The 14,570-nt window shown below is 36.8% G+C and overlaps 1 protein-coding gene across 1 annotated transcript in view; it reads left to right on the top strand.

The window, feature by feature from the left end:
* FEM1B (fem-1 homolog B) overlaps positions 1-13,765 on the top strand; it is an 18,001-nt gene extending 4,236 nt beyond the window's left edge. Inside the window, exon 2 of the mRNA XM_017513588.2 lies at positions 7,495-13,765. Coding sequence (XP_017369077.1) covers positions 7,495-9,130 — 1,636 coding nt within the window. The 3' untranslated portion in view covers positions 9,131-13,765. The remainder of the gene's footprint in view (positions 1-7,494) is intronic.
* The last annotated feature ends 805 nt before the right edge of the window (positions 13,766-14,570 follow it).

Raw genomic sequence — 14,570 nt, 5'->3', positions numbered from 1 at the left:
AAAAAAAAAAAAAAAAAAAAAAAAAAAAAAAAAAACCACACCCCCCCAAAAAAAAAAAAAAAAAAAAAAAAAAAAGAAAAGAAAGAAGATCCCTTAGTTGAATAGTGGGAAGCTGTTTGTTAAGAATGTTATAAAAATGGAACAGAACAAGGGGGAGGTGTCATGTGACCATGGAATATTATGCTGGCCTGAGTTCTGAGGGTGTGCCTGCTTTCTGCCAGAGTTTTTGGGGGAACCACCTGTCCTTGAAAAGGTTTGCTGATGTGGATGGGGAGACTAGGACTTCCGAGAATTTTGAGGCTTTTTGTTGAGTGTTGTTACTTTTAAAGTCAGTGTTAGTACTAATACTTCTCATAAATGTTCAGGTAGAGGAAAGGCATGATGTACATGACAGTATTTGACTTCATTTAGAAAGTCACTGGCAATATGTATTTCAAGGAATTACATTTAATGTAATACATGATTTTTAAGGATTTTGGTTAAAATGAAGTGGGAATCATTTATATTGAATGAATTTTTATTTCCATTTCAAATGCTTGAACCAGGCATTTCTATTTCAAATTGAACCAGGTAATAGATGAGCTTAGCCTTGTGATCAGAAATGTTATCTCTTATTGTGAAAAGTTTCCATCATCTGATGCATACAATTTGTTTGAAAAGGTGAATATCAGATTGTAGTTTGTTGTTTTGAAGATGAATACATAGTAGAGAACTCACATTGTAATTTTGGACTGGGCCTAGAAAGATAATTGTTTTATAGTGCTTCTCCTCTAGGCACTTAGTAAATATTGCATTAATTTTATTTTATCTTTAATTTCTGTCAAAGGCATTTGGTATTTTGTTTTGAGGCAGTATAGTCTTATAATTTTAGCTAGATTTTATAGATGGAGGAATATCATAGATGTTTGTATTATAATTCTCTTTAATCTGATTAATATTTTGATTTAGATGTAGAAATTCTAAATTTACCAAGGCTAATGTTTCTGAAGGACTAGTCTTATCATGAAATATTCTGCATCGATTTTTTTTGGTCACAGAATATCTTTACAATTTTTAATTGCCTCAATAGAGATAGGTAACTGGAACTTTTTTGAGGCTCCTGTCAAATTACTGTACCTCAAGGGGAAAAATGGAAATTATTAGACTATACCAGGAAGAATATTAAACTGACCAAGTAGTTTCCATTATAGAAACCAAATGAATAATTGTAATTTTTTACTCTTACATCATAGATTCTGAGAAGTTTGAGATCAGAAAAATATTTTAATCACTTTTTGTCTCTTTTCATCTCTAAAATGAGGGTAATGCTTTGCTTGTAGGGTTATTGCTAGGGTTAAAGATAATGTGTGTGATTGCCTGTTTTAATCTAACATTTCTTGAGTTTGAAGTAGTTTAGATTCCTGTTCCCTGGCACATAATAATTTGATGTCTTAAAAACCAGGCCGGTTGCAGTGGCTCAAACCTGTAATCCCAGCACTTTGGGAGGCTGAGGTGGGAATAAATTTGAGCTCAGGAATTTGAGACCATCCTGGGCAATGTAGTGAGACCTCATCTTTTCCAAAAATGAAACAAAACAAAGCAAAAAGGTAGTAGGCAGTCCCCGCTACGCAAGGCGGGCAGATCCCATGAGCCCTGGAGATCTCGGCTGTGGTGAGCAGTGATTGTGCCATTGTACTTAGCCTGTGCAGCAGAGCCAGACCCTGTTTCAAAACAAAACAAATCCAGTGCAAGGAAACATTGTAACTATGTAACTGTCACTATGTATTAACTATGTATTTTTTGATTACATTAACCAATTTGGAAATGTACTTTAAGTTGAAACAAATGTTTGAACAATGGTGTGTACTATGTTTCCTTTTGATGCATTTTATGGTATTCCAAGTACTTTTGTATTTTTCTGCATAATAGTTATATTAAACTATAATATAATAGTATAAAATGGCATAGTAATAGTACCTACCTCATAGAGTTACTGTGAAGATTAAGTGAGATTTATTGCATATTCAGCAACTATACAGTGCTTGGCACAATGGAAGCATTTGGTATAAGTTGTATTCATTTAAACTGTTTTTCCTTAAAGTCATTTGTGCTTGTGTTTCTTTTTAATTGTTTGTTTTTTCGGCGGTATAACATATCCAGCAAAGTGCATGATTTTGTGTACAATACTGTACACTGAATTTTTAATATTTTACATCCATCGAGTCGTTTTCTAGATCAATGTGTAGAACATTTTTATCACTCTGAAGGTTTCCCTTGTACCCCTTCTCAGCTTCCTCCCTTTCCCTTCCCAGAGGGAATGATTATTTTTGACTTCTGTTAAGGTTTGGCTGTGTCCTCACCCATATCTTATCTTGAATTCCCAAGTGTTATGGGAGGGACCTAGTGGGAGGTAATTGAATCATGGGGGCAGGTCTTTCCCATGCTGTTCTTGTGATAGTAAGTCTCATTAGATCTGATGGTTATTATAAGGGGGAGTTTTCCTGCACAAGCTCTCTTTGCCTGCTGCCATCCATGTAAGACGTGACTTGCTGCTCCTTGCCTTCTGCCATCATTGTGAAGCCTCCCCAGTCATGTGGAACTGTAAGTCCAATAAACCTTTTTTTCTTTTGTAAATTGCCGAGTTTTGGGTATGTCTTTATCAGCAGCGTGAAAACAGACTAATATAAACTTTGTCACCTCAGATTACTTTTGACTGTACTTGAGCTTCCGATAAACAGAATTATGTGGTATGTACTCTTTGTCTGGCTTTTTTCACTTAACATGGTGTCTCTGAGATTCATCCATGTGCTTGCATGTATCAATAGTTTCTTTTTTTAATGCTGTGTGTTATTCCATTGCATGAATATACTGCAGTTTATCCATTTTCCCGTTAATTAATATTTTGGTTGTTTCCAGTGCTTGACTGTTATGAATAAAACTGCAGTGAACATTTGTGTGTGTTTGGTGGACATTTGCATTTAGTTATCTGGTATATATCAAGGAGTAGAATTGCTGGGTCATCGGGTAGGTGTTTGTTTAACTAAAAGATATTGCCAAATAGTTTCCCTGAAGTTCACAACCAAATTACATTCCTACTTGCAGTTTCCACCAGCAATGAGAATTTCAGTTGCCACATCTTAGTCAACACTTAGTATTACCCTGTCAGTCTTGTTAATTTCAGCTATTCTGCTGGGTGTATATATTGTTAAACAGGTTTTAATTTGCATTTCCTTGGTAATTATCTTGAGCTTCTTTTCATATGCATATTGGCCATTTGGATATCTTTTGTGAAGTATACTTGTTCAGTCTTTTTTTTTTCTTCCTGTTTTTCTCTTAAATAGAGCGGATACAGGATCTTGCTGTGTTGTGCAGGCTGGTCTTGAACTCTTGGGCTCAACAATCTTCTTAGCCTCCCACAGTGCTGAGATTACAGGTGTGAGCCACTGCCCCCGGCCACTTAATCGCTTTCTTTATAATGTTTTTTGATGAATGGAAGTTCTTAATGAAATCCAGTAAATACTTTTTTTCTTTAATGGTTAATGCTTTTTTTGGTATTCTGTTCAAGAAATTGTGATCAACACTAAGTTCGTTATAGTCTATGGCTTTTTTTTTTTTTTTAAGAAGATTTTAGTGTTTTGCTTTTTACAGTATAGGTCTATACTATGTCTTGAATTTTTGTATGTACTGTGAGGTATAGGAATCAAGGTTAATTATTTTCTGTATAGATTATCTTGTTGCTCCAGAAGTATTTATTAAAAAGACTGTTTTCTACCTGAATGTCACTGGAGCCGTTGTCAGAAATCAGGGGATTCTGTATGTGCGCATCTATTTCTGGAGAGTTTTTTTTTTGTCTGTTGATGATAATATTTTATCTCCATGCTAGCACTTATTTAATTACTGTAGTTTGTCCTCCAGCTTTATTTTTCTTGAAGATTATCTAGGTTGTTTGCATTTCCATATTCTTTTTAGAACTGGCCTGTCAATTCTTTCTTTCTCTTTTCTCCCTTCCTCCCTTTCTTTCCTCTCCTTCCCGTTTTAGAGGCAGAGTCTTGCACTGTTTCTCAGGCTAGAGTGCACTGGCCTGATCATGGCTCACTGTAGCCTCGACCTCTTGGGGACACACACACACACACACACACACACACACACACACCACACAACCTGGTGGGATTTTGATTTGGCTTATATCAAATCTATAGATCATTTTGGGGGAGAATTGATAAATAAATATTTTTTCATTTATTTATCACAGGAGTCTTTTGTAGTTTTCAGTGTAGAAGTCTTACATATGTTTCCTTAGATTTATTACTAGATATTGGTATTTTTGGATGCTGTTGCAAATGGTATTTTTTGACAATGGAAAAATGTTTATTGAACTTTATATAAACATGACAATAAAAACATAGTAAGTGAATTTTAATTAAACTGAATTGTTTGCAAAACATACAGTTGGCATCACTGATGTGGTGTCTTATTTTCTTGACTTTTTTTTTTTTTTTTTAAGATAGAGTTTTACTCTTGTCACCCAGGCTGGAGTGCATACATGGGTACAATCACTGCAACCTCTGCCCCCTGGGTTCAAGTGATTCTCCTGCCTCAGCCTCCTGAGTAGCTGGGATTATAAGCATGCACCACCATGCCTGTCTGATTTTTGTATTATTATTAGAAATGGGGCTTTACCATGTCGGCCAGGCTGGTCTTGGAACTCCTGACCTCCGGTGATCCGCCCCTTGGCCTCCCAGAGTGCCGGAATTATAGGCGTGAGCTACTGCACCTGGCCTGATTTATGCTTTAGTTTTTTAAAAAAATCAATTAACAGTGCATTTTAAAAAATAAAAGTTAAAACAATTTCAGGAGGCTTCTGATTTTTTTTTTTTTGAGGTATATCTTACATACAGTAAAATGCAGAGATCTTTTTTTGTTTTTGCCCTGCCCCCTGCAGAGATCTTAAGTATGCAGTTTGATACGTTTTTTTCCCTAAGTAATCCATCCATGTGGCTGCCACCCAGATCAAAATATAGGACGTTTCCATTACCTTCAAGTCTCTTCCCAGCCAGTCCTAGCCTCTTCTCTGTAGGTAACCACTTTTGATAAGAAGGCTTTTGGTTATAAACACTTTGTGTCATTATTTGAAAATGAAAAAGTAATTGCTTAAATTATTATAAAATATTTTCAGTAGAAGTAATAAAGGGTGTTGTTTTTTGTGGTGATGTTAACTGGAATTAAACCATGATATTTATATGTCTTAGTCTGTTCTGTGGTGTTGTAACAAAATACCTGAGACTGTAATTTCTGAGCAGAAATTTATTTCTCATATTTCTGGAGGCTGGAATGTTCAAGATCAAGGTGCCGACAGGTTCAGTTGTCTGGTGAGGGCCTCATCCTCCAGAGGAGAGGATTGCTATGTCCTCACATGGTGGAAGGTGAAAAGGCAAGCCAGCTGAACATTGCTAACGCCTCTTTTTTTTTTTTTTTTGAGATGGAGTTTTGCTCTGTCGCCCAGGCTGGAGTACAGTGGTGTGATCTTGGCTCACTATAACCTCTGCCTCCCAGGTTCAAGCGATTTCTCCTGCCTCAGCCTCCTTAGTATCTGGGATTACAGGCGTGTGCCACCATGCCCAGCTAATTTTTGTATTTTTGGTAAAGACAGGGTTTCACCGTGCTGGCCAGGCTGGTCTTGAACGCCTGAACTCAAGTGATCTGTCCATCTCAGCCTCCCAGAGTGCTGGGATTATAGGCGTGAGCCATCACACCTGGCTTAACGCCTCTTGTATATGGTCCTTAATCTCATTCACAAGGGGAGGAGCGCTCATGATCTAATCACCTCTTCATCACCTCTTAATGCTATTCACATTGGCAACACCTGAATTTTGGTGATGACACATTTGAACTATAGCTCCAGGAGCATTATACTCTCTTTGACTTCATGGGGTATATAATTTGACCAGTGTTATGAGGCTGTATAGTGAGAAGCTCACTAGTGAGGGTTTTGGTATGTATATTTAATTGCTCTAGTGAATATTGCTTTGATCAGCCTTTCTTCTTAACACTTCCAAATATACTTCTGCTTCTAGCACAGTAGACTATCTCCAATAAAATCAGGTCTTTTGGTTACTGGCAAAAAATTGAGAATTGAGGTTGGGGAAAATTGACAGTAGAAAGTGGGAAAGATTGGACTCTAGCAATAGTCTAAATTTGTACGTTAAATAGTGAACCTAGCACATATAAGATGTTCAGTAAGTAAGTGATATATATGGAGCCACAAGTCCAGTCATGTCAGAGAAGATACCTGCTTAGGTTTTCTAAAAATGCTAATTATTTCCTGTTGTTAATATTTTTTTCCTATACTGGTTGATTGAGGAACACACATAGACAAGCAGTATATGTATATACATATACATGTATATTTTAAAACTTAAATTGAAGCATAACATAACTTAGAGAAAAATGTGCTAATTATAAACGTATAAAAAGTTCACAAAGTGAATGTATTTGTTTACTATAGTCCCCTTTGTGCTTTCTCTCATTCACTACTTCTCCCCGAAAGTAACCAGTATCCTCATTTCTAACACTGCGGATAGGTATGTAAATGTAATAATATAATATGTACTATGTTATCTAACTTCTTTTCCTCCGCAACAGGTTTATGTTCTCTATCCATATTGTGTATGGAGCAGTAATTATTTCATTCTCATTGCTGTAGTGTAGTACTCACTTAGCTTAGGGAAAACTACCTCCTTTCTTTTTTTCTTTTTGAGACGGACTTTTGCACTGTTGCCTGGGCTGGAGTGCAGTGGCGCGATCTCCGCTTGCTGCAACCTCTGTCTCCAGGCTTCAAGAGATTCTCCTGCCTCAGCCTCCCGAGTAGCTGGGATTATAGGCATGCACCACCAAGCCCAGCTAACTTTTTGTATTTTTAGTAGAGACGAGGTTTCACTATGTTGGTCAGGATGGTCTCGAACTCCTGACCTTGTGATCCACCCACCTCGGCCTCCCAAAGTGCTGGGATTACAGGTGTGAGCTACCCCGCCCGGCTATTTTTTTCTTCTTAAAGCAGTGTCTAAATACAGCTTTAGCACAGTAGAATACAGGGGTAGCTTTCATAATTGTCAGAAACTGCCTGCTACTTGGAGGCTACTGGGAAGGAGGAACACGGTGTTCTCCCAGGAGCCAGTGGGTCAGCTCGGTGGTGAAGAAGCTACCTCCGTACATTTTCTCTGTGCCTTTGGAAATGTGTTTACTTTTGCTGGTAGAAAGTTAGTGATTTTTCCGGTTTGTTTTTAAGGGTTATATACTCTAGTGATGGCAGCAAAACTAGCATATATTGAACTTATATTAGGCACAAGTACTATGCAAAGTGCCTTTCTTAAGCTACCTGTTTTTATTTTCATGAGAAGTTATATTTTATTAATGTTCTGAAGGGTGAGGTCTTGGTCGGTGCGAGTGAATACATCCTTTAAATGTATGTTAGGCTGTGGCCTCCATTATCTAACTGCTTATTCTTTTTATGTGTAGGTATGTCATTGATGGTGCCACTGCTCTTTGGTGTGCAGCTGGAGCAGGACATTTTGAAGTTGTTAAACTTCTAGTCAGCCATGGAGCCAACGTGAACCATACCACAGTAACTAATTCAACCCCCCTGCGGGCAGCGTGCTTTGATGGCAGACTGGACATTGTGAAATATCTGGTTGAAAATAATGCCAACATCAGCATTGCCAACAAATACGACAACACCTGCCTAATGATTGCAGCATATAAGGGACACACTGATGTGGTCAGATACCTTTTAGAACAGCGTGCTGATCCTAATGCTAAAGCACACTGTGGAGCCACAGCATTGCACTTTGCAGCGGAAGCTGGGCACATAGATATTGTGAAAGAGCTGATAAAATGGCGTGCTGCTATAGTCGTGAATGGCCATGGGATGACGCCATTGAAAGTAGCTGCCGAAAGCTGTAAAGCAGATGTTGTTGAACTGTTACTGTCTCATGCTGATTGTGACCGAAGAAGTCGAATCGAAGCTTTGGAACTCTTGGGTGCCTCCTTTGCAAATGACCGTGAGAACTATGACATCATGAAGACATACCACTATCTATATTTAGCCATGTTAGAGCGGTTTCAAGACGGTGATAACATTCTTGAAAAAGAGGTTCTTCCACCAATCCATGCTTATGGGAATAGAACTGAATGTAGAAATCCTCAGGAACTGGAATCCATTCGGCAAGACAGAGATGCTCTTCACATGGAAGGCCTTATAGTTCGGGAACGGATTTTAGGTGCCGACAATATTGATGTTTCTCATCCCATCATTTACAGGGGTGCTGTTTATGCGGATAACATGGAATTTGAGCAGTGTATCAAGTTGTGGCTTCATGCCCTGCATCTTAGACAGAAAGGTAACAGGAACACCCACAAAGATCTTCTTCGATTTGCTCAAGTTTTCTCACAAATGATACATTTGAATGAAACTGTGAAGGCCCCAGACATAGAATGTGTTTTGAGATGCAGTGTTTTGGAAATAGAACAAAGTATGAACAGAGTGAAAAATATTTCAGATGCGGATGTCCACAATGCTATGGACAATTATGAATGTAATCTCTATACCTTTCTGTATTTAGTGTGCATCTCTACCAAAACACAGTGCAGCGAAGAAGATCAGTGCAAAATTAACAAGCAGATCTACAACCTCATTCACCTTGATCCCAGAACTCGTGAAGGTTTCACCTTGCTGCATCTAGCTGTCAACTCCAATACTCCAGTTGATGATTTCCACACCAATGACGTCTGCAGCTTTCCAAATGCACTTGTCACGAAGCTCCTGCTGGACTGTGGTGCTGAGGTGAATGCCGTGGACAATGAGGGAAACAGCGCCCTTCATATTATCGTTCAGTACAACAGGCCCATCAGTGACTTTTTGACCTTGCACTCTATCATCATTAGCCTAGTTGAAGCTGGAGCTCACACTGACATGACGAATAAGCAGAACAAGACTCCGCTAGACAAAAGTACAACTGGGGTATCTGAAATACTACTTAAAACTCAAATGAAGATGAGTCTCAAGTGCCTGGCTGCCCGAGCAGTTCGGGCTAATGACATTAACTACCAAGACCAGATCCCCAGAACTCTTGAAGAGTTTGTTGGATTTCATTAAGTGACTGGATATGTAAAATCGTTTAATGTGGTGCTAAAAAGTAAAGGACTTGAATCACAGACAATAGAATTATGTGTTCATAAACTCTGCTTTTCTTTCCACCACCCCTCCTCCCATCCCATCCTTCCTAGTTCTGTATTTGTTTTTCTTGCCTCATGGTAATTGATTTCAGATACTTTAAACAAAGCCACATCATTGTTTTGGTGTAACTATAAGGTATTTGGATATTGGTCACCCATTTGTCTTTCTTTTCTTAAAGGAACAGATATAAAATGTTTATGTAACAAGGGACATTTATAATTTCAAGTTGATAATGTTTTAAACGGCTGCTTACAAAAGTGTTTCTGTTAAGCCTATGTCAGCGTGTTACCCATGCAGCAGTTTTGAGGGTTTCGTGAAGAAAAAACTAAAAAGGAACATTAAAAGGAAGGGGCTATCCGGGTGTTCTGCACAGGCCGAGCTGCTGTACATAGTTTTCACTCTTCCATTATTTACGTGGAGTGTTGCAGCACATTTTAGCATTCAGGAGGATTTTTAAAAAATAGCTGCAGATTAATCTGGAAAATGTGCTAATTTAATAATAGTTATTAAATCCATTTCAAATTGTTGCATTATGCCGGGTAGTATATACAAAATGGTTATCATTGTAAATCAGCTTTTCAGAGAATCTTGATGGACTCTGCCTTTAGGCTTGAATTCTTCAAAGTCTATTTTAATGAAATTTATCTAAATTGCAGCAGTCTATTTGATTCAGCTCATAGACGTGTAAAAATTATGGATGCTGTTTTCTTAAGAAACAAATGATCACAGTATAGTTATACATTTTATTTTTGTCCCCTTCTTCCTTTTCCTCCTGTATCTTATCTTTTAACGTTTGGAAACTACTTTTCCAGAAGGCATTATTTGTGCCTCCCTAAGAAGGTGTTTTATTTGTGATGAAAAGGAACCTGGATATTTTTAAATTTTTTCACTTTCTAAGTCTGTGACAAGAAGTAGAAATATCACTAGTGTGGTATAGGAACTTATGTATTTTTTATGATAAAAATAATTCTCAATGCCACTTGAAAGGTAGTTTTGTGTGAGAGCTGCAAATTTTTCAACCACAAAATGTCACTTATTCCGACAGGCTATAATACAGAGGTCTTTATGGTTTTTCGCTTTGTTTTGTTTTAATGGCAACATTTTAACTGTCAAACTAAAAGGATATTCTGTGATTATCTTTTAAGCATCGCAGAAATTCAAGGGAAAGTTACACACTTATTTCTATTGATGTTAAAAATGATAATGAAAGCAAAATTAGCTGTATCTGTAATTTTCTCACTAGTGCCAAATGAATGCCTTAGCTACTCATAGTGCATGGTACTGTAAGTGAAGACCTGCAGCTTTTTTTTCTTTAATGAAAAGCATTATAATGATGTAACAGCATCAGATATAAACTTAAAAAAAATAAGGTTTTAATTAACATTTTATCTATGGATAATGCTTTGTAAAGTATAAGAGAAAGGTTGCAGTTGGATCAGTATAAAACAATGACCAAGCCAAAATCGGCACCTAGGGCCTTAAATAAAATAGAAATACCCCACAAAATGAAATATTTTGAAGGGTGGGAGGGGACCGAAGGGGGGACTTGCCCCCAAGGATGCAAGATACTTTTTACAGTTGTTGGTATACTTTGTGTGTCTTCTTGCTTCAGTTAGGAACGTTTTGATGGTAAATTCTGTCATGGTAATAGATTTGTATTTTCCTAACCTGAGATTTTACAAGGAAGGTTTTTAGGATGGCTTAAAGGGAGGTATTTGAGTGAGCCCTAATTTGAAAATTACCAAACTTGATCCTCCTGGTATGAATCAAGGAAATACTGTACCTTGCTCTTAGCAACTCTCTGTGGCCTGCAAGAGAAAATGTACTTCTTCAAGGTGAGTGAATCATGCTTTTTCCATGGTTCAGATCAGACCCTTTATTTTTCAAACTACAAGGCCTACTTATTGGACAGTCTGAGGAATAGCTTTGATACTTGGTATTCAGTTGGTTCCATTATTAATGTATATTATTTTTATTTAAAGATCAAAACTTAAACTATCAGATAATGTTGCATGTTTTAAAAGCACATTTCATCCCTTTGGCTACCCAGGACCAGCACTATTTAAGACACTGCTTATTTATAAAATGAGGATAATGATTATATGTACATATTCAGACATCAAAATTTAATGACATTCTGTTTTTGAGAAGGGAAGACAATGCTGGAGAAAGTAAAACTGTTGACTGAAATGCTGACAGGTTGGAGGACGAATTTGAAGACAGTGGAATAAACTATGAACTATGCTAATGGTAATTAGATTTTTTTCCTTTGTTTAGTATAGTAGTAAATTGTGTAGTATCTTGCTGAGAATCTATCTTGTAAAATCAATCCAAATGCGTATTGTGAAACACCTGTATAAAATCATTCTTGAAATAAGTGATCTACATGCCTGTTTTTTTAAAAAATGTTTTTAGTAGAATTGTTTTAAAATACTGTGTTTAGCCAGACCCTTCCCAAACTTAATTTTTTTTTTTTTTAAAAAAAGGAAAATAGGTAAGAAAATGATAGTTCTATATCTCAGCCCTCCGTGAACTCAGGCTGTCTCCATTTTGCAGCCACTTTGGTCATTTGATGTTTACTGTTGATATACTTACGCTTTGAATTGTAACTTCATTGATGGTATTATAGATCTAACCAAAACTTCTCTGTCCTGTTTAGTAATTGTCATATAAATCTGGATGAGTTAGGGAGGCCCAGGTGGATGTTTTCATTTGCAAATCATGAGAAACTTAAGTGGGTTTTATGCTCTGGATAGAGTTGGCAAAACCGAATTACTGAGTTTAGGTTAACAATTTAACTCAAGACATGGGCAGCAAACCCCTCCCCTCAATTGATAAAGAAGGGGAAATATTTTCTACATTAGAATTGACACTGACAACATAGCTTTTTTAGTCTACCTTGGTTGCTCTAGTAGGCCACAGCCCAACCACTTTAAGGTTCTTTGCTGTGGGAATTTTACGTAAACAAAACTCCAAAGCAGACCATCTGTAAGCTTTGGTCTTGCTTGTTTCTGAGAAGGGTTTTATTTCGTTATACTAATAGTGGACTAATAATTGGTAACTGTGAGAACTTAGGTATGATAGCATTGTTTGAAGTAACATTTGATTTGGGGGCAGCAGCTTTCTAAATACCAACTCTATTTGACAAATGTTTTGAAAATTAAAATTTTAAGGGAGCAACACCCTGTTAAGAGTTTCCACCATAGTTGAGGCAGCTACTTTATGAATAAGACCACTTTGGGTTATTGAAGCAGAAGCATTTCTTTTTTTTTTTTTTTTTTTTGGAATGGGGTGGGGTGAGGAGTGAGTTATTAGACCTTTGATTACAGTTTGCTGGTTTAGAAACAGCCTCTGGCTGAATTAGTGCGTAGATGGATGAAAGTATAAAGGACTTGTTTTTATGGTAGATTTTCTGTAAGAATCTTAAATGTTCCTTTTCAGGTTAGTCAGATGTGTTGATGCACACATGACTTCTACTTTTCTCACTGACTATACTATAACATTAAAAAGGGGTTAAAGGAAACAAAACTCTGCCTTTTGTGCTACGAAACATTTAGTCCAGAGGTTTTAAGCTGTGTGTCCATTCCTACTCTGAAAATGCATAGCTTTGTTCTGGATGTCATCTCTTGAAAGTAGAAAACTCCTATGTGTATATCACATTGCGGGGCTTTCTTAGGTATTTCTGGCAGACTTGCCCAAATCTTTAGATGGGCTGGGTTGTACAGCATGCCCCCCCCCGCCAAGTATCGGGTCTGAAATACATACTACACTATCGATAGTGGAGATATATTCATTTTTTAAACTGTAAAGTAAATGTGGTCTCTAGTCTAGGTTTGTGGTGTGTACCTTTGTGTTAATGTGTAGGGAAGGGATAGTGACTTGATGGTTATGGGGAGTGTATCTTGATGTCCATACAGGGGTGAGTATTGCTAAATTATTAACAGCTTTTATCTAGAGTGGGTCATGTGATGAATGGCCTAATCAGAAAAATGAAAAGGGCGAAGATGCAAGCTTGCCAAGTGATGAACAAGGTTTTCTATCTATTTTTTATCAGGTGTTATAAAACTTGTGCATGGCTTTTCTTGTTGTTGCTTAGTAACTGGTAGAGAAGAAAAGATGAGGGAAAAAACTCAGCTTTCCTTACCAGTCTTTTCAGAGGTACGTAGTTGGGGAGTAAAATCTGACTGGCCTAATTGATGGAAAAGACCCTGTCCTTTTCACCCCATCCTGCAGTCCTCCGTGTAGAGGGACTGCATTGTTGTATTCTAGTAATTCACTGTGATTTATAACAAACCAGTGATGTCATTCTATTGTGCACTTTTGTCAAACCATTTATGTGACTTTAATAAACATAGTAAACTCGCTGACTGCACCAGAGGTCTATTAGTGATTCATATATTGCATGACATTTTCTATTTGAGTTTGACATGTAGAGTCATTTTTAGTTTCAAGGCAATTGACAGTCCTAATAGCTCAGCTAATTTGAAACTAACAATCTTGCTGTGTAAAAGGAAAAAATGGTGTTTGTGTTCAGTAAATGTTTGAAAAAAACTACTTTGAGGTTTGTGTCTTTATTATTCAATGTGCCTAAGTTGCGATGTTCTTTTGTTGAATTCCTTAAAAAAAAGTCATCAAAGTTATATATGTGCATGGGAAAAAATTCAGATAGTAAAGAAAAATTCAAAAATATTTTTTAAAAGTTCCCTTCCCATCTCTCCCCGCCTCCCATTTGGACTCTGCAGAGAAAATCACTATTAATAGTTTTTTGAGTAGCTTCCCAGAATGTTTCTGTGCACATATGTATTATTTCTTCTTTTCGTTAAAATGCAAATGAACGTCTACCTTTGCCACACTATTCTGCATCTTATCTTTTTCGTTTAGTATATCTTAGGCATTTTCCATTTCTAAATGTGTAGATTTTTAAAACAATAATTTTATAGCATTTAATTCTGTTGACAGACTGAACATTTATTTAACTAGATCTTATTGATAGGCTTTTAGGTTTTCAGCTTTTGATATTTCAAATAATGCTGCAGTGAATGTCCTTATGTACAATACTTATAGGACAGATTCATTCCTAGTACTGGAACTTGGTTTACTTACTACTTAAAATCTTGACAGAGGTTATCAAATTGCCTTCCATCTCTTTACGTCTTTACTGCCATCAGATATCTAATCATTTACTTTTTACAAAGTTGTGATTAATGAAAAATATTTCATGGTTTGATTTGTGTGCCCTTATGAATAAGGTTGAACACTTTCATAAATTTATTGACTATGTTTGCTTCAGGGTTTTTTTTTCTTTTTTCGTTTGCATCACTAACCAGTGTTCATTATTTCAATTTTTTTTTTTTTTTTT

The sequence above is a fragment of the Cebus imitator genome, unplaced genomic scaffold (assembly GCF_001604975.1).
Source record: "Cebus imitator isolate Cc_AM_T3 unplaced genomic scaffold, Cebus_imitator-1.0 Scaffold496, whole genome shotgun sequence".
NCBI lineage: Eukaryota > Metazoa > Chordata > Mammalia > Primates > Cebidae > Cebus > Cebus imitator.
Note: the sequence above shows the minus strand (reverse complement) of the source record. Positions and strands in the feature narration are given on the sequence as shown.